The sequence below is a fragment of the Mustela lutreola genome, chromosome 1 (assembly GCF_030435805.1).
Source record: "Mustela lutreola isolate mMusLut2 chromosome 1, mMusLut2.pri, whole genome shotgun sequence".
Taxonomy (NCBI): Eukaryota; Metazoa; Chordata; class Mammalia; order Carnivora; family Mustelidae; genus Mustela; species Mustela lutreola.
In genome coordinates, this window is record NC_081290.1 from 124,246,100 (window position 1) to 124,265,362 (window position 19,263).

General features: G+C 39.8%; 1 protein-coding gene across 5 annotated transcripts in view; it reads left to right on the forward strand.

Annotated features, from left to right (window-relative positions):
• Positions 1 to 19,263, forward strand: part of TMEM131L (transmembrane 131 like) — a 159,430-nt gene that overhangs the window by 108,778 nt on the left and 31,389 nt on the right. For 4 of the 5 annotated variants that reach the window (XM_059173505.1, XM_059173493.1, XM_059173502.1 and 1 more), the window contains 14 exons: positions 912 to 989; positions 1,177 to 1,330; positions 3,061 to 3,119; positions 3,437 to 3,545; positions 5,566 to 5,659; positions 6,163 to 6,316; positions 6,848 to 7,018; positions 8,336 to 8,405; positions 9,498 to 9,615; positions 11,199 to 11,340; positions 12,775 to 12,884; positions 13,921 to 13,993; positions 16,451 to 16,578; positions 18,622 to 18,764. In XM_059173505.1, the coding sequence (XP_059029488.1) occupies positions 912 to 989; positions 1,177 to 1,330; positions 3,061 to 3,119; positions 3,437 to 3,545; positions 5,566 to 5,659; positions 6,163 to 6,316; positions 6,848 to 7,018; positions 8,336 to 8,405; positions 9,498 to 9,615; positions 11,199 to 11,340; positions 12,775 to 12,884; positions 13,921 to 13,993; positions 16,451 to 16,578; positions 18,622 to 18,764 (1,603 nt within the window). The remainder of the gene's footprint in view (positions 1 to 911; positions 990 to 1,176; positions 1,331 to 3,060; positions 3,120 to 3,436; positions 3,546 to 5,565; positions 5,660 to 6,162; positions 6,317 to 6,847; positions 7,019 to 8,335; positions 8,406 to 9,497; positions 9,616 to 11,198; positions 11,341 to 12,774; positions 12,885 to 13,920; positions 13,994 to 16,450; positions 16,579 to 18,621; positions 18,765 to 19,263) is intronic. The other variant, XM_059173497.1, reaches the window with a different exon arrangement.

A 19,263-nucleotide genomic window follows, 5' to 3' on the forward strand; every position in this document is an offset into this window, starting at 1 on the left:
GGTTCTTCTACTTGATACTGAATCTTCCTGGAGTGAAGAAATGCTTACCCACAATTAAGTCAGCCAAGGATTTGGGGAGTGCCTCTTACTGTACTGAGATTTCCTGGTGTCCTGACTGTGGCTGCCAAGCTGAGTGCCTTTTTAAATTTTATAATCACTTTGCCAAACACATCAGACCTAGCAAAACAGGAACTCTCGCAGCCATTTGGATTTACATGCCTCACTACCTGACTGCCCTGTGCCTTCACTGTCTGCATCCCCCTCCCTCCCACCCACAGGGCTGTATTCCTGGATTGGGGTTTGCATTTCCTCCTCTTAAAGATACATCAGTTATCATCCCAAGCAGCTGTTCCGATCTCTGCGTTTGATGAAATTCTGCATTCTTTTCCTTTGCCTTGGTCTCTTCCGGCCGTAGCTCTTTTACATATTAAAAAGGATGAGATGACCAGTGGAATGTTAGACTCCTCTGAGGGTCTTGTTACCACTTGTGACATCATTCCACTAATGGAAGGCTGGCATAAGAACAGCTAATTGGCTGTTACTGGGTGAACCTACTTTGAAATGAAAGACTCCTATGTTGAAACAGAACGTTCAGAAAGTATATGAAATGCCAAACTACAGTGTTCCTGTGTATATTTAGAACATATTTATCTCCTTTCTGCCATAATAGGAATTTTCATGTTGCCCAAGGGAGAGCTTATGATTTCTATTAGAATGTAAGCTCAGTGACAGATTTTTATGTCTTATTCATGTTCATTTCCAACTACTAGAATAATACCCAGCATTTAGTAGATACTCAAATATTTATTAAATGAATCAATGAATTTCCTGAATAAATGATAGATTGCTTACTATGAATATGAGATTGAACTTTTTTGCCTCTTAAGTTTTTAACCACCTTCTTCTTTTAGGCGGAAACCACTAATACTAGCCTCTTGCAAGTGCAACTGGAATGCAGTTTACATAATAAAGTGTGTCAACAATTAAAGGTAAAATAAAAAATTCAGTGTTTTTATCTTCCCTTTCCTAACTTTTGGTTTGGAAACCAAAAAGAAAATGACACATTCTCTTTTCAGAAATGCGCATGTCCTTACCATAGTGTTTTTCTTTTTCTAAAATTTGAAATCACAAAGCTTTGGATGATTTTTTTTTTTTTTTCCATCCATCCAATCTCAGAGTTGTTATATGGAATCCGATGATGTTCTGCGGCTACAAATGAGCATAATTGTCACCATGGAAAACTTCTCAAAAGATTTTGAAGAAAACACACAAGATTTGTTAGATCATCTTTCTATTATTTATGTAGCTACAGATAAATCTGAGACCTCAGGTAAGGTGGAATCTTTTAAAATTTTTATTATGATACATTTTGATGAGCCTGCATCATCATTTACCTGAAGGTTGTATAATTGCAGTGCAAAACCAAGAGCCTTTGCTTTCTCTCTTAAGAGGTTGAAACAGGGGGCGCCCGGGTGGCTCAGCTATTAAGCATCTGCCTTTGGCTCGGGTCATGATCCCAAGGTCTCTGGGATCGAGCCCTGCATCAGGCTCCCTGCTCAGCGGAAAGCCTGCTTCTTCCTCTCCCACTCCCCCTGCTTGTGCTCCCTCTCTCGCTGTGTCTCTCTCTGTCAAATAAATAAATCTTAAAAAAAAAAAAAAAAGAGGTTGAAACAGTAACTGATCCTCAACCTGCAGCTGCTAGTAAGGTTGTGTTATTTTGGAGTACATTAAGTGGCAACCAGGAATTATTCTGAATTTCCTTGGGGATACCTTTTTTTGGCATTCTGGTGAACAAGTTAAACAGGCACAACAATCTAATATAAATATTCACAGAGTATTTTAAGTCTCGCATCTCGCGCGCGTTCCATTGTTACTGATTTGCAGAAGCTCAGTTAAATCACGCCGTTTCATTCTTTTAATAGTTGATTGGGTGCTGGTTGCTCCTAGATGCCTAGCAAGTTAGGATAGTGTGAATTTTAGTGTTCATTTCTGTGAATTTTGTCTTGGAAAATGTGTGTCCTGTGTACCAGAAGTTGCCTAGTTCATCACTTTAAATTTCTGAGAACTTTGTTAGGCAACACATATTATATGGCCCTTGACGTTTATATTATCCATTGGTTAGCAAGGCTGTGCTGGTATATATGTATATATATGTAGTTGTCTGTATATATATACATACACACATGCACACACATACAAACACATATCATATACATATTCGGAGAAAGAATTGGTAGCAAAGTGTACTTTTATTTGGGAGTCTTAATTGTCGGTCAAGCCTCATTTACTTTCCATTCCTCCGAATTGGTTATAGTAGTAATGGTTTAGCAGGAAAGCTGCCCTGTCCTTGGGTTCATAGTTTTGGTGATTCTCAGAATGGCCAGGTGGACAACAATGGAGAGAAGACCCCTGTCCCATAGGAGCACTTTTTTTTTTTTTTTTTTTTTTTTAGATTTTATTTATTTATTTGACAGAGATCACAAATAGGCAGAGAGACAGGCAGAGAGATAGGAAGGGAAGCAGGCTCCCTGCTGAGCAGAGAGCCCGACGCGGAACTTGATCCCAGGACCCTGGGATCAGGACCTGAGCCGAAGGCAGAGGCTTTAACCCACTGAGCCACCCAGGCGCCCCCCATAGGAGCACGTTTGATGAGGGTGAAAAGGAAGACTGTGCTTTGAGATCTGAGGGTTTTGCTTTTCCTCAAATGTGACCATCTAAATAAGGAAATGAGGGGCTAAGCAACAGGAGGATATAGCTTTTTTAAAGCTGTCCCATTAGTTAGGCTCATCTACAGGAGTAATAGTATGACCTAATTTCTCCACTGACAGTTCATCATTTAGGGATCCTATATTGGTAAGTCATTCTTTTTGTGTGGATCTTTTTCTCTTGTGACTTATAAGGATACCCAACAGAAAATAGCTCCCAGTTTCAATTGTAGTGTTGAAAAGCGAGTCCTGTTTTGTATAGAAATGTGTAATATGGTATTTTAACTGCTATATTAAGGTGCGAGAATTAGTTGCCTCTGTGTTTTAATCTCGTCACTCTGATTCTTTTGGACAGATGATTCGGCAGTAAATATGTATATACTACATTCAGGAAACAGCCTTATTTGGATACAGGTAATTGTAAATGCTTACAGAGAGTAAACCTTAAACTGAGAAGTGTGTGTTTAATTGCAGAACGTGAGAATTGTTCAGGAACAGATACAGGAACACTTGTCTCAATTCTCCTTTGCTTTAATTTACACCCATTTTCCCTTGCTGGACCCCATATTAGGATGAAGGTTATCGGCACCCTCTTCATACTCTTCTAGACACATACGCTGAGCAATTGCTTGTACGCCAGTCTGAGCTACTTAGCTCTTTGAACAGATTTGATTCAAATTGGATAAATACCCAGCTAAGAATAGTAACTTGGATTTTTTTTTTTCATGTAGGATGTACATCATTTCTCACAGAGAGATGCTCTGTCCCTGCAGTTTGAACCAGTCCTCCTACCTACTTCGACAACCAACTTTACAAAAATCGCCTCTTTCACTTGCAAAGGTACAGTTTTTAAGAATATCAGAGATTGTCTTTTTTATTTTCATTATCCAATTACGATCATTCTTTCTGGGAAATGACTTAGAGCTATAGAGTAATAAGCGAGGTTTTCAGAAAGTGAATGGGTTTGAGTAAAATACTGCAGCCTGGGTGCCTGGGTGGCTCAGTGGGTTAAGCCGCTGCCTTCGGCTCAGGTCATGATCTCAGGGTCCTGGGATCGAGGCCCGCATCGGGCTCTCTGCTCGGCAGGGAGCCTGCTTCCTCCTCTCTCTGCCTGCTTGTGATCTCTCTCTGTCAAATAAATAAATAAAATCTTTTAGAAAAAAAAAAGAAAAAAAAATACTGCAGCCTTCAGAGGTCTAAGAGGGAATGATGGAAAAAATGATTGTGGATTCAACTTTTATTCTGCCACACGTGTAAGATTTTGCATTTAAAGGTTAACTGAGTTGGTGATTTGAGAGAGCAGGATATACATGTGTTTGGTGGAGGGGCTGCTTTCACAGTTCGAGAATTCTGCTGCCCTCGTTGTATTTCTTGGTGTAGAACGCAATACAGATCTCGTGAGCATAAACCCAGTCCTTGCTTTGGGTTCTTATTTATTTATGGCAGAATTCTGTAAAAAAATGCAGATGGTTTTAAGCATATGAAAACATGCCCTGCTTCACTTATATTTCAAGAACTGTCAATTAAAGCAGCAAATGAAATATAATTTATTACTTAGATCAGTAAAGATAAAAACATTGTCAATATTCTGTGTTGGTAGTGATTAGTGGAAAAAACAGTTGTTTTTAACAAGAGTATAACCCAACACAGGCTTTTTTGGAGGGAAAATTGACAGTCTGTGAACTTTTAAAATTCACATAGATGCTATTTGATCCTTCTCCATCAAGGAACCATCTATAGATACACTCATGTACATATGCACAACTGTACCTGCAGAAATGGGCCCTGCCGGGGAGGCAGAGCAGTGTCCCCATCCATCAGTAGGGGGCTGGTGAAATTGTCATGCATTTCCAGGAGGGTGTGCTCCGCAGCTTTTAGGAGACACACGAGCAAGCATTGTGTGCACACTGGGTGCTGTTTAAAGGGTGTCTGTGTACTTGTGTGTGTGCAGAACACTGGATGAATGCATAAGAACCTGCTAGCAGTTGTTAACGATAATTGGGGACTCAGGTGAACGATAGACTCTACTTTCACATTTTCGTTAGTGTTTGAATACTTTTTGGAGCCATGTATGTAACTTAAGAAAAGAAAAAAAAACAAAGGACTAGGGGATCCTGGGTGGCTCAGTTGGGTAAGTATCTGCTTTCAGCTCAGTCAAGCCCTAAGTAGGGCTCCTGGCTCAGCACGGAGTCTGCCTATCCCTCTCCCGCTGCCCCTTTCCCCCCTCGTGCTCGATGTTTCTCTCTTGTCTCTCTCAAATAAAAGACTTGAGTATTATAAGAATTCTGTACCAGTACCTAACTATTACAGCCTAGCTCATGGAAAGCTTAAATGTGGTTTTGATAATTCACAGTGTTTTGGACTTCATTCCTACTTTCACTGTGAAGCTCTTTCTTGCTGTTTTGGTTGTCTTGCTTTCTTGCTCATGTCTCTACGTGCTTCTCTTCACCCCACCCAGTGGAGCGTCATGTCTCACTTTTGTCATCCCTGGCAGAACTACTTCCCTATGTTTAAGGTGAATGCAGATTTTTGTAAAGAGAAGCCACAGTGTTCTCTCTCTCTCTCTCTCTCTCTCTCTTTTCCCCCAAAAGAAGAAATGAGAGGTTGGTTTAAAAAAGGGGTGGATGTGGGGGGAGGGTGGAAAACACCATGTTCCAGAAGATTGGCAACAAGCCAGTGGAGAAAAAGATAGGAGTGTTGAGAAAGGATTTTACCACTAATATCTGATGCACGGTTTTAATGGAGGCTGAAAAGTGGAGTAATTAGGAAGTATAAATAAAACATAGATACTGTTTTCTTTCAGGGTAAGGAAAGAAAAGAGGGTTACGCTTCACATTTATTTCTTTGTGTCTCGAAACAGCTACGTCGTGTGACAGTGGAGTTAAAGAAGACATGAAGAAAATAAAAAAGACTTCAACACTAAAAGCATGTCTGTCCTCTCCTGTGGTTCAAGGGTAGGGTGATTCCACTCTCCCTCAAATCATATGCTCATTTGTTTACTTTCATCTCACAGGAATTTGAAAATGTGACTCATAAGATGTGTATGATACTCTCTCTCGGGACTTGCCTTCCATGCATTAACCTTGCTAACAAGCAGTTGGGGGCCTGGCTGCAGAATGGGAGAGAGGAAACGGATGGTTCAGTTTGAGGCACAGGTCCTGGGCCAGGGAGCCAGGTGTGGGAAAAGGAAGAGACTGTGCCTTTGGGTCCTGGCTTTGCCCTGGCGGCCTCCATGAGCTGGTCTGGTCCTGGCCTGCTCCCTTATCCTCTGGCCTTTGGGTGCTCCCCTTGTGGGCATGAAAGTTGAAGAAGGCCATCTCGAAGCTTGTTTCCTAGCACTCCTGACCTTTATTCTCTGACATTCTATGATGCTCTTCTTTCTGCACTCTGAGGCACGGTGAATGCTAATGGCCATCTCACACTCCGGGCTGATGGCATGCATGTCCTGTGTTCACAGGTATTTTAGAATGGACTCCTCTGCAACCCAGTTTTACATAGAGGCTCACGAGAACACCTCGGGAGTTTGGTCAATGTGGTACCTCAACCATTTTGACCGCAGTGTTGTATTAAAAGATGTGTTTGTTTCCAAGGAGACCAAGCATGTTGTAAAGGTATGAATGGTATTTTTATCCAGGTTTTATCCCATTTGAAGCTTTGTATAAGGTCAGATGCTGTGGAATTAATATTTATAAAATACCATTTTACTTCTGATTTTTAAAGCAGGTATTTTTCTTTTAATGTTTTCAGAGTTACTTCTGGGATCTCCTTTATTTTTTTAAACTGTTGTTCAAGATATATTCTGAAATGATATTTGCTCTTAGCATTGTTCAAAAAGATGACAATGTATAGCTTATACTAAAAAGATTATATTTATTAAAAGTAAGCTTAATTAATGACAAAGTAAACTTTTTCAAAATACCACACATGAAAATTTCAAGATCGCTTTCGTGAATTTTAAAAATAGTAGCATATAAAACATTTAAAACCTGTCATTTGTATAAAAAAAATGTCAGTCTTTGACCTGGAAATAAGTAAGATTATATTTTTAAAAGTACAGAAGAACTTTAGTATCACGCTTTCTAAGGGTCTTAATCATAATTAGTGATAGGAAAAGTAATTTCTCTTACTTTTTTTCCTTTTAGATTCTGAATTTCACTGGCCCTTTATTTCTACCTCCAGGCTGTTGGAATATATTTTCTTTGAAACTTGCTGTTAAAGACATTGCCATAAACCTATTCACCAATGTGTTTTTGACTACAAACATAGGTGCTGTTTTTGCAATACCTCTACAGATTTACTCAGCCCCATCCAAGGTATCATTTATAACCCTATGTGTTATAACTTTCGTAATAATTACTGTCTGTGAACTTAACGGTGCTTGGGTTTTATTGGCAGTTAAGTTTATGTTCTCTAAGTCTATCTAAGAATTTTGAAGGGTAGTACCAGGCCATTTTTAGATGGTCAGTTGTTTAGATAGGAACTCTTTATTTGGAAAAAGTTTCTCTTTTTCATAAAGTAATTTGAGGTTTTTGAATAAAATAAGATAATACAAATAGATAAATATCATTTTCATTTGTTTCCAAAATTTGAAGAGCAAGGAATATATGCTTGGTATAGAAGGCACAGTTGAGCTTTTGTTGCATATCAGCAATGAATTGAAGCAAACTAGATGGTTAAATGCTTTAGTTAGGCCTCTGGTAAGTGACTCCCTGTTGCTTGTAATCCTCGCATTTCTTTAGTGGGCCAAACCTAAAACCTGAAAGGTTCTCAATTTAAATGCTTTCTAAAACCTGGGTAAGCCTATTTAATTTAGATCTTATCTTAAACATGTCTCATTTTTTTTTCTTAATGTTTATTTATTTTCATTTGGTTACTGTTATTGCTTCTTTTTGATCCAAGCTCTTACTGTATAACGCTGGGTTCTAATTTTTCACTATGAGACATTCATGCAACCATCTTTATGATTTTTCTCACTTATTAGCATTGGTGTTTCATAGGTAGAAATGCCTCATGCTTAGCTACAGGCTTATAGGTAGGACCTTAAACTACACAAGATGTCAGGTTAATTCCATTCATCTGTATTTCGAGCAGGGGAGATTTCTTAGAAACTTCCTTTTTCCAATCAAGAGTCGCATTTTAAGAAGAGCTACTTGTGGGAGGGAGGAGGCAGGTTTCACGTATATTTGGAGTAGCAAGTCTGTGCTTTCCCAACCTGTAAGAAGTGAAACATCAGTTTAAATGTCCCAAGTGGCTTAGGAGTTACTATAGATTGGTATACTGCTTTTCAGAAGATTACAGTTAAAAAACAAAAACAGAAAAACCTATCAGGAGCGTCCTGAAATTAACCTCTACTTCAGAAGGCACCTTTGTGTTTTTGGGACCCAAGGATTGACACTGTGGGCATTGATGTCTGTGCAGAATCCCCTACCGTGATCCTTCCTATAAGAGGGAGTTCACAACTTTCATTCAAGCAGAAGGGAAGCCAAGAATTCACTTTCTTGTTGTTTGGCTTCCAGTTAAAGAGAAATTCGCCAAGGTGGAGGCCATTGTCTGCTTCGCATTTGAGTGCATTAGGATTTTTATGTTTAGTGTTGTGTTTTAAGTTATTCATATATTACTTTTCAATCTAGGAAGGGAGTCTGGGTTTTGAAGTGATAGCACATTGTGGCATGCATTATTTCATGGGAAAATCAAAAACAGGTAAGTATTTTGCCCTTAGGCTTTCTGTAGAAATCTAGTTTGGGGCTGGGTGGGAAGTAGTGAGGAAAAACAGCATTTGTAGATGGAATAATCAATACTGTAAACATAATTTTATCATATTTTATTCTTAAAGAGCATGATGATTCACAGAATGACTTGAAATTGTTAAGAATCCTCCAAAAAATCCCCCAAGGTACTTGGGTAAATAATGTCCCCTTCAAGAGCTTGGATTTTTTGTTTAAGGGATTTTTTTCCCATACACATAATTTGATGGTCACAGCAACCTTGTATCCAGGAAAAAAATGAAAGGTTCTGGTTCTGTTATAAAAGGGCTGACAAGTTAGTAAAAATAACCTGTTGGGGTTGCATTTGAAGACTTTAGTTATAGGAGCCTAAACATCTCGCAGGCAGTGCTAGTTGTGGTATGGGACTGAAATGCACAGGGCTGATATAGAAGCTCTTTCTAAGCCTTTTCCTGCCTTCTGGTTGATTAAAATATTTAATGTAAAGAGACTGTTATAGTACAGTACAAGATGTCTTTGGGGAGATTCCCACTTGTTCATCCTGGTACGATCTTTAGCACAGATCAGACAGAATAGATAAGCAGAGAGAGCGAGGTAAATGGGAGGCCAGGTTGTAAATATAAACACGCACCTTCTTCAGGCCCAGCCCTTGGTCTGTGCCCTTCTTTAGGAGGACCGTCGTTGGTCCAGCAGCACTGATCATAGCAACCGAAACACTTGGGTGATGACCAGCTCTGTTTACAGAGAAGCAGTTTAGCCTGTTAGACTGAAAGCTGTTAAAAATGTTCTAAGAATACTTTTAACTTGTTTCAGGCTGTATTCATGAGCCATGTGTCTTTTATGTTATTACCTTTACATAATTCGATTTAGTTTTGTTTTATACATGTTTATTTGATTTGATATATCATCTACCATTGGGTTAGAGGGACTCCTAGTAAACCAGTCAGAGGAAAGGGGTGGGTGTTGATTTGCTTGGCAGTCCTCTCAGTTTGAGAAGTTTGACAGCGTTCTTTCCTAACTGAACTGCATTTCCTGTACATCTAAATATTACATCTGATCTAACTTGTAGAAAATCCTAATTGGGAAGGGAGTCTTTCTCTGGATCAGTCTACCTGGGACGTGGATTCAGAATTTGCCAATAAATTGTATGAAAGATGGAAGAAATTTAAAACTGGTGACGGCTGCAAGTATGTCTTCTGTGTTCACCTTTCCTTCAGCACTGGCTTGGGGAAGAGGACACTACTGCGTAGTACTTTATTGAAATTGCATGACTGAGTTTTCAGTAATTAGTATTTCTCTTCGGCCTTTTATTTTGACAAATTTCCAGCCTCAGAAATGTTGCAACTGTAGTGCTGTGAATACTCAAATATTCCTCATCTGGATTCAGCCATTGTTCACATTTTACCACTCTTGTTTTATTTCTCTCTCGACCTCTGTATCTTTGTATACACCCCCCCCACACACACACGTTTTCTTTTTGCTCAGTCATTTGAAAGTAAGCTGCACATTATTGTACTTCAACCCTCAGTAGTTTATTAGAAAATATTTTATTTCCTCAGGAGAATATCCTCCTATGTAGAACTACACTACCATTATATACCCCACAAATTTAACATTGATACAGTCAAATTACCTAGTTACACAATCTGTGTTCGGATTTCTCTGTTTGACCCACAAATATCCATTATAGCTGTCTTTTTCTTGTTCCTTTTTTAAAATCCAGGACCCATTTAAGGGTCATGTATTGCATTTGGTCATGTTTTCTTAATTTTCTTTCTTTTTTTTTTTTTTAAGATTTTATTTATTTATTTGACAGAGAGAGATCACAAGTAGGCAGAGAGGCAGGCAGAGGAGGAAGCAGGCTGAGCAGAGAGCCCGATGCGGGAATTGATCCCAGGACCCTGAGATCATGACCTGAACCGAAGGCAGCGGCCTAACCCACTGAGCCACCCAGGCGCCCATGTTTTCTTAATTTTCTTTAGATATGTTTCTTTGGCCCCCCTTCTTCAATTTCATAATGTTGGCACTTTAGAGAGAGTCTTAGCCAGTTGTCTTATAGAACCTTCAGCACTGTGGGTTTTGCGAATTGTTTCTTCAAGTTTACACTCACATTAAACAGTTTTGGGGAAGAGTGTTGACTACTTGGTTAGTCTCTGAAAGGACATAATGTCAATTTGTCCCACTATTGGTGATAAGTTGAATCACTTGACACTCCCCATTGTATGTGTGACAGAGCTCTCTCCATTATAGATGGATTTTTCCTTTAATAAGTAATTAATAAGTAATACATGCTATGATAATTTAAAATGATAAATTTCCTGTTCCCTAAGAACATGTCACTGATAATTCTTGTGCGGATTTATTCGTTGTTAGAGTGATGGCTGCAAAATGGTGATGTTTCTAATTATTTTGTTCATTCTACATTCTTTTTGAGCATCCCTGTGGATTCTTTATTCATTAGCACCATCTACCACAATTATTATTTCTGCTGCTAAGTTGTCCCAGATTTGGCCAGTGAGAGCCCCTTTAGGCTACCTTGTGGGTCCTTAAACATTCTTACCATTCATTCTTTGAGCATTCCCTTGCTTTCCAGTAAGACAGGATGTTTCAGGATCATTTTGTACTTTCTCTTCCCCAGACTCAGAATAAGCCCTGTTTTCCCCCCCAAGAACCCTTGATCCTTTTAGTGGGATTGGTATTTAGTGATTTCATTTTTTTCCTATGTCAAAATGATTTTTCAAAGTAATTTCTTTCTTTATGAATTACACAGGAGGACTGTTTTAGGAATGACTCGGTTTGGCCGCTTGAAGAAATCCAAGGAGTCAGAACCCTTTGTTTTCCTTCTGCCTCGTTTGATTGCAGAGCCCAGCCTGGTGTTAAACTTCAGCGCAACTGCCCTGAGGAGCACCGTGGTGAGGGTCGCGGGTCTCCTTGTCAGGGACGCCTCAGCTCTTGGGTTCTTGAGTTACCAGTCTTTCCACCTTGAGAATACTGTCCCAGAACCAAAGATAATTTAAATTCATTTTAAGTGGCACACGTAAGCTTTTTAGTGCATTTAGTAGGGAGATACCACAAGAACAAAATGAGTAAAAGTCAAAACAGACTGAAAATGCATGAAATAAATACACTTTCTGAAATTTGTTTTCAATTCAAAATCTATCTGCCAAGAAAGTGTTCAATTATGAACAGAATAGATCTTTTTTTTTTAAGACTTTATTTTTTTTTATTTTAAATTTATTTTTTAAGATTTTATTTATTTATTTGTCAGAGAGGGAGGGAAAGAGCGCGCGCAAGCAGGGGGAGCAGCAGACATGGGGAGAAGTCGGCTTCCTGATGAGCAGAGAGCCTGATGCTGGGCTCGATCCCAGGACCCTGGGATCATGACCTAAGCTGAAGGCAGATGCTTAACTGATTGAGCCACCCAGGTGCCTTTTTTTTTTTTTCTTAAATCATTTCTCCACCATCACGTTGCTCTCTGTCCTTAGTGTGCCGACTCCCTCCCTCGTGTGTGTCTCCCTCGAGGAGCTAGGGAGGCCCAGAGGAAGGCCCAGGCAATGAAGGGACAGCAGCAGGCTTCCATGTGCGTCCCCCGTCTCACTGCCAAAGAGCTGCCTGCGTCACATGTGGTCTGGGTGATAATTTCCACGCTGTGAGGCACTCACTGGGTTTCTTAGGGGTGGCATCTGAAGACTCTCAAAAAGATGTTCATTTTTAAACCATTTCAACTTAAAAGTTTCCAGAATAGTACCAAGAACTCCTGATCATGCTTCATCAGGATTCACAGTTTTCTATGTTTGCCACATTTGCTTTATCATTGCTTTTCTCGCTCTGCACATACATACCACACGCACTTTTGTGAGCCATTTGAGAGTATCAGATGCTGTGCCCCTCTTACCTCCACTTCCATGGGATTTTCCTGAGGACAGGAGCATCTTCCCACCTGCCAGAGTGTAATTATCAGAATCAGAAAATGTGACATCAATCAGCATAATGTTACCTGGTCTGCAGTCAATATTCAGATTTTCCCAGTTATCCCACTCACATACTTTATGGTATGTTTTTTGTTTTGTTTTGTTTTTTCCCGCCAGTTCAGGATCCAGTTCAGGATCTTGAATTGTGTAATCGTGTCTTTTTTGTCACCTGTAGTCTTCCTGAACCTTTTGTTGTCTTTCATAGCAGAGACATGGTTGAAGTGGGCAGGCTCTTTATTTTCTAAAATGTCCCTCGATTTGATTTACATGATGGTGCCTTGTGAACAGATTCAGGTTATGAATTTTTTGCAGGCTTATTTCAGGGGCAATGCCTTGTCCTTCTCTGGGTTTTGATTTGCCTTTCCCCATATCTAGGTGAAGTACTTTGTGGTGAAGAATCCTTCCTCTTGGCCAGTCTCCATGCAGCTCCTGCCTCTCTCCTTGTATCCTAAGCCTGAGGCTGCAGTGCGTCTGCTCCATAAATGGTAAAGCGCCTGGTAGAAGACTTTCTGACAGGGTTTGGGAAATGCTGTTATAACTCAGGATTATTCCAAGTCCTTCACATCTTTCACCTGGAACCTGTATGTGGGTGTAAACTGTATTAATCCTGGTACCTGGATCCCCATCTCCTCGGGGCATAGGCCTCAATGGAAATGGCCACTTCCCTTTGTCAGCATGTGGCACCATGTGGCAGCTTCACTGTACTATGTCAAGGCTAGTTCCGAGCAGATACTATTTTCTTTGACCAGGGAATCTTTACAACTGTGATTTTCCCACATATACTCCTAAAATTTAGAATCTAAATCACAATGATCTCTGGGCAATTCAAGAAAATGTGTGTAGGGTGTTAGTACATTTTAATCGAGCATTAAAAAAGAAAAGATGATAATCCTTTTCATTCATGGCTTGAAAGATGTTAGATATTCACGTCCTACGTGATTTTTACGAAGCAATCACAGTTTCACTTAGAATGTTTTTTTTCCTTGGCTTAGTAGAACCTACTCTGATCCCAGGGTTTCTCAATTTCAGCACTACTGACATTTTGGACAAGATGATTTTCTGTTTGGGGGAGGGGGGCTGTCCTGTGTTTCGGAGGATGTTTAGGAGCTCCCCTGGCTTCTCCCCAAGAGGTGCCAGTAGGACCTCCCCAGCTGTGGTAAACAAAAATGTCTCCAGGTACTGCCAGTCATCCCCTGGGAGATAAAATTTTCCTTGGTTGAGAGTCACTTCCTGTCAGGTTCCGAATGGACCATTTGGAGAAAAAAAATGCTTCATATTTAGAACTTTTTTTACCACATGCTTCTTTACTTTGTGTGCTGCCAAAGTCATTCATTCATGAATATTTATTGAGCACTCCCATTACACCAGGTACAGTTCTGGGGGTGGGACATGGTAGTGCCAGGACGGGGTGAATTGTGTATGCAAATAGGTGGGCTCACATAATAGGTGTATGTGCACACATCTTAGTCTTTCTTTTATTGGCAATCTGAATGCTATTTCAAACGTTTTTTCTCTTTATAGGTTTGGCACCGATATGCAGATGATTAATTTCACAACTGGTGAATTCCAGCTCACCAAAGTTTGCCCTTACCGGGTAGGATGTCCTCTTTAAATAGCAAAGGAATGCTAAACAAACTATACACATAGTGTATGGGCTTTACTGATTTGTGTTTCAAGTGTCTTTAAATAATATATGCAGCTCTCTTTTATATTCTAGACATTAAGCATACATAGCAGATTTTTCCAATTAACGACTGCAGCAGGAGCTGCACAGTTCATGTTAGCCTGTAAATCATTTTAATTTGATAGTTTGGATTCATGTGACTGAAGAAATAACAATTGAATCAGGGCTATGTAGAAAACCATAAAACTTGAAACCCGGGAATTTACAATTCTTTTAGATTCCCCATCCAGTTTTTTTTAGGGCCGCATAAGGTAAAAATACACTTAAAAAAATCTTCTCCCACCAAACTGGCTTCATGTTTTTAGCAAGTCACTCAGTTTCTGTGATGTTCACCTCATCTGTAAAAAAGGATTTCTCTGAAATACTTAAGCCCCTGGGCACTCATGAGGTCTTGCACAAGTACTTAGGAGGAGGAGTAAACATGGTAAACATGGTGAAGATGTTGTCTGGGGACTTGGCAGCCTTGTTTCTTAGTTTCCACTCAGTAGTTCCTTGGCTCTTTGTAAGGACCTGAGTGTTTTCCTTACAAGTATCTTATGTGTGAGATCAAGTCAGACACAGAGCATCTGTTAAATGAGTACAAACACACACGCAAGCACACATAGGCACACAACTATATTTCTAACACACACATATTTAAATGCCTTGGGTATTTGCTTCTTTCTCCGCACTTAACCCTCTGAAGATACACTGTTGGCTCTAGGTGAACTTGGATAACAGAAAGAGGGAAAACAGATAACCTCCAACTCAGAGTTAAAACTCATCAAAGCAAGTTTTTAAGTGGATTTTTAACAGAAACTTAAAATGGGAAATACATTACAGCAAATGTTCTTTCTCTTCGTAAGTGGTCTAGGCGGCAGCACGGTCTTGTTTTTGTTAGCAAGCCTGCCAGTGCTCATTCCCTCTCATTCTCTTTTCCACCGAGCAGTGTCCCAGAGCCATTGGGAGGTAAATTTGTCCAAAATACTAAGACATCTTTTGCCCCAGGGGTTGAACCATACATAATTTACGATTCCAAAAATAATGCCAAATTTCTTTTACATATAAATGTTCTGTTCAGATTTGAACAAATGGTGCAACTCATTTGTTTTCCATCTGTTATCAAAGGTTCCCCAAGGAAACAAAAGGCACACCTTTTGCCATCAAGGTCTCTATTACCATCAAGAATAATAAGAATGCCTTTGAGACACTTAGAAGTTTAACTCAAAGTTCTTATTTGAACTCTGTCATGTAAAGAAAGGCTTGTGTTTTTATGATGTTGGTGTGCTTTTAGAAATGTAATGCCTTTAGTGAAAAGCAGGGGGAATTGCACAGTCAGGATTCCGTACCCAGGGTCATAACATGGGCTTGCTATGTGACCCTGAGCAGATTCCTTAACCTCTCTATAGCCTCCTCTCTCTTGCTTTCAATAATGCTAGAAGATTCAGTAAGGTTTATGGAATGTTCAGCATCTTAGAGACCTTATCATATTCTCGTGCCCAGCATATAAGAACTATTTAATAAAGAATGTTTTTATTAGAGTTTTAATACTAAAAATCAGCAGCTTTTTATCCAATATTTATATTAAATCTATGTAAAGCCAGGTTTCTTCCCTCATGAAGTTTATAATTCTAATGGACACGAGCCAAGTACCCACTATTTCTTCCCTCAGATAGCATGGGGACATGCCAGCAGCAGTTTCAGGATAAAACACATTGAAAAATGAAGAATACATTGTTACCGTGCAGATGTGTGATTGTAGCCCTAAGAAACTAATAAATTGTTTTTAGTGAAAAGGAGCTGGGGAAAGCAGTGGAAAGAAGAAAAATAATGAAGAACTCAATCTTGGATGCTAAATTCAGAACACAAGATCTGGTCAGAGTTAATCTTGGGGAAAGTCAAGGAGGATGTGAAGAGAGATCTTTCTCCTGAGTGCAGAGACCGAATGTAATAAAAGATGGTTTCTGTATAAACTGAAGCTCAGTATGAAAGAGAAATGTGGGGGTGTCCAGCAGCAGAGAGGTATCTGGTCCACTCCCCGTAGCGTTCAAGCAGGGGCTGTTTGTTCTGTTTTCCGAGGGATGTGTTACAGTCAGAGCATCTTGGCAGAGAAGGCTGCTTCTGGCCACAAGTCCCCTCTGAGCCAGGAAGCAAATCCCCTTTTGGACATCCGTGGCCAGTTGTCCTGCAGCCTCTTCCTACACTTCTCAGCTGTGGTTCGAGAGCTGCTTATTGGTGTGAGCTCTCAGGGTAAACAAGCTGAGTAGGTCGATGGGGGTAGTCTCATCTGGACATTAAAAGAAGAGCCGTCATGGTCATCCTCAAAAATGCATGTAGACAGAAGCTTGTCTTACAGGATTCACTGACTTGCACGTATTAAATTTGCAGGGCATGCATTCTGAAGAGTCCAGGGCTGGTATCCTCCACTTACATTTGCAGCCTCTGGAGATGAAAAGGGTCGGTGTTGTGTTCATGCCAGCTGACTATGGGAAAGTTACATCACTCATACTAATCCGGTAGGTGTTTCCCCATCCCGGAGCCCATTTCTTTCCCATCCCTTCATGCATCCAAGTCTCATCTCAAGAATCCATAGTCTCTTTAGTTAAGGGCTGACATTAGTCTCTTAGTCAGGAGGGTAGGGATGAGGCCATGTTGCAAGTCAGGAAGAGTAAAGGCTGCCTGAGGCTCTGTGCTTACTTCGGTGGGGCCTCTGGCCTTGTAAGGTGGAGGCCGCATGCCCTTCTCCCCAAGAGTCACAATGTATTTTGCTTACCATCTCCTCTGTTGCAGTCTCCAAGGGCAGAACACACACACACACACACACACACACACACACCTCTGACCTTGGCTTGGAAAAGTAATTGAAACACTACTGTGTATGTTTTCATTCCACAGTGTTTGGATTTACTCCACTCTCATAGCTGCCTTGCTTGTGCAATTTCTGTAACCCCAAAGGACAATGGACTAAAGATTATTGAGCCCATTGGCTTTTTAAAACTTCTTTTTCTTTCTTTTAAATGACAGAGGTTGCTAACTGATTTAAGCACCTGATGTTTTTCATTGTTTAATCTTTTTCATCTTTAGGTAGTCTGTATTGAGAGTCTTCTTTCAAAAATTTACAGTAAATACAGATCTGTGTTGATGTTCTCTGCATTGGTGAGAGGTCCAATTTTTAATAAATGACATTTTAGTTTCTTTTTAAAGCTTTTCTAGTATCAGCAGGCAAAGACTTTCATATTCTGAGCTTCCTTTAATATATCACATGATTTTTTTCTACAAGTGAATGCCCTGAAAAAGGAAAATGTACTAAAGTTTTTAAAGGAGTGTGTTCTGTTAAGCATTTTAACTTCTCATGCCCTGTAGTGTCTTTCATTTTAAACCCATTCTTCTTTGAAAATCTAAGGTCTGGGGAAGTATAGAGATCAACTTTACCTCATCCCAGGTTAAACTCTCTTGGCTTTGAAAAGTCTAAATTATTTAGAGTACTTAATTTATTTTTGATGTTTCTGTATTGATAGTATTTTTCTATAGACAATAGCATAACATAACTTAAAGCCTTTTTAATGGTGGAAGATTGTTAATTCTTTAGGTAAAGATACAAAGATATTGGGGCACTTGGGTGGCTCAGTGGGTTAAGCCGCTGCCTTTGGCTCAGGTCATAATCTCAGGATCCTGGGTTCGAGTCCCGCATTGGGCTCCCTGCTCAGCAGGGAGCTTGCTTCCCCCTCTCCATCTGCTGCTCCCCCCACTTGTGCTCTCTCTCCTTCTCTCACTCTCTGTCAAATAAATAAATTCTTTAAAAAAAAATACAAAGATATTGGTGTATTTTGCATAATTAGGCATGAATTCCTTCTCTGCTTCTACAGTATTTATGTTAATGAGGACTGGCTTTCACTCTAGTCTGCATCATTTAAACATCTGTCCATTTAACTTTTTATGTCCTAGCAGTCATGCTTTGAGTTACTGAGAAGGCAAAGCTAGTCTGAATTTGTGTTTGATGACTAAGAACTCGAGTAGATATAGGTTATTTATGGGGAGACATTATAAATCTTTGGTTCAATAGAAACAGTAGGATTCTACTTCTAAAGTTATCCCAAAAGCAGAATTTCCTATAGTCACGATTACAGTATAAACTCCTTCATTCACTCATAAGCACTTTTGGTCAGTTAGTCTAAATTTGGTAATATTTCTCAGAGGTCTCCAATTTTTCAGGGTTCCCCCCCCCAGTTTTTTTTTTTTTTCTTTTTCCCTCTTGGAAGTCCAGTCACCACCCTGGTAGCTGATTATTAGAAAACACGGCTTTGCATTCCTGGTGATGAAGAGCGTTCACTAGTTCTTGCTGTGGGCAGCCTCACCCTTCCTGGTGCTCAGGCAGCTTCCATTGCCCATGGACACCCTCTAATTCCAGGAGATAGCCAGAGGTAACACACTATTTAAACTAATTTCCTCTTTCACAACGATACAACTGTTTGTGTCAGCAAGGAATGTTTAAGTCTAAATACACTGTGTCTTGTGATTCTATTGTAATGCCTTTGTGTTTCTATGTGTTGCCCGAATAGGAATAACTTGACGGTTATTGACATGATTGCTGTGGAAGGGTTCGGAGCCAGAGAGTTACTGAAAGTGGGTGGAAGGCTTCCAGGTGCAGGAGGTTCACTCCGATTCAAGGTGCCTGAGTCCACGCTGATGGATTGCCGGCGACGTGAGTTCATGCGCGTAGCCCTCCAATGGGGAAGGCTTGGTGCTAAAGGCAAGGGCAAAAGGATTCCATAATTGACAGTAAATTCATGGCATTGATACAGATAATTAAATCAGGCGAACATACGAGCATATATGATAGGCTAGTACTACTTAGAAAAATAGCCTTAGATATTTAATCCAACTTAAATGATACCTAGGTAAGAAGTATAATTGCTAAATCATCAGCATAGTGATAGATATTTAAGATAAATAGCATGAAATGTCAGTTTGATTATCAGCTACATCTTCATAAAAAAAAAAAATCATGTCAAGAAGAGTTAAAGAAGAGTTAAAGATCTGCTAACTGGTAGAATTTATGCAGTAGTGCAAATTCTCCTTATCTGTGTCACCCAGGACAGCAGAGATGTGTGGTTAATGAGCATATAAAAAAAGTATCGCTGGTGTGAGCTGTTAAATTTACTTAATTTTAATTTTAGCCATGTATATCTAGTGACTACTGT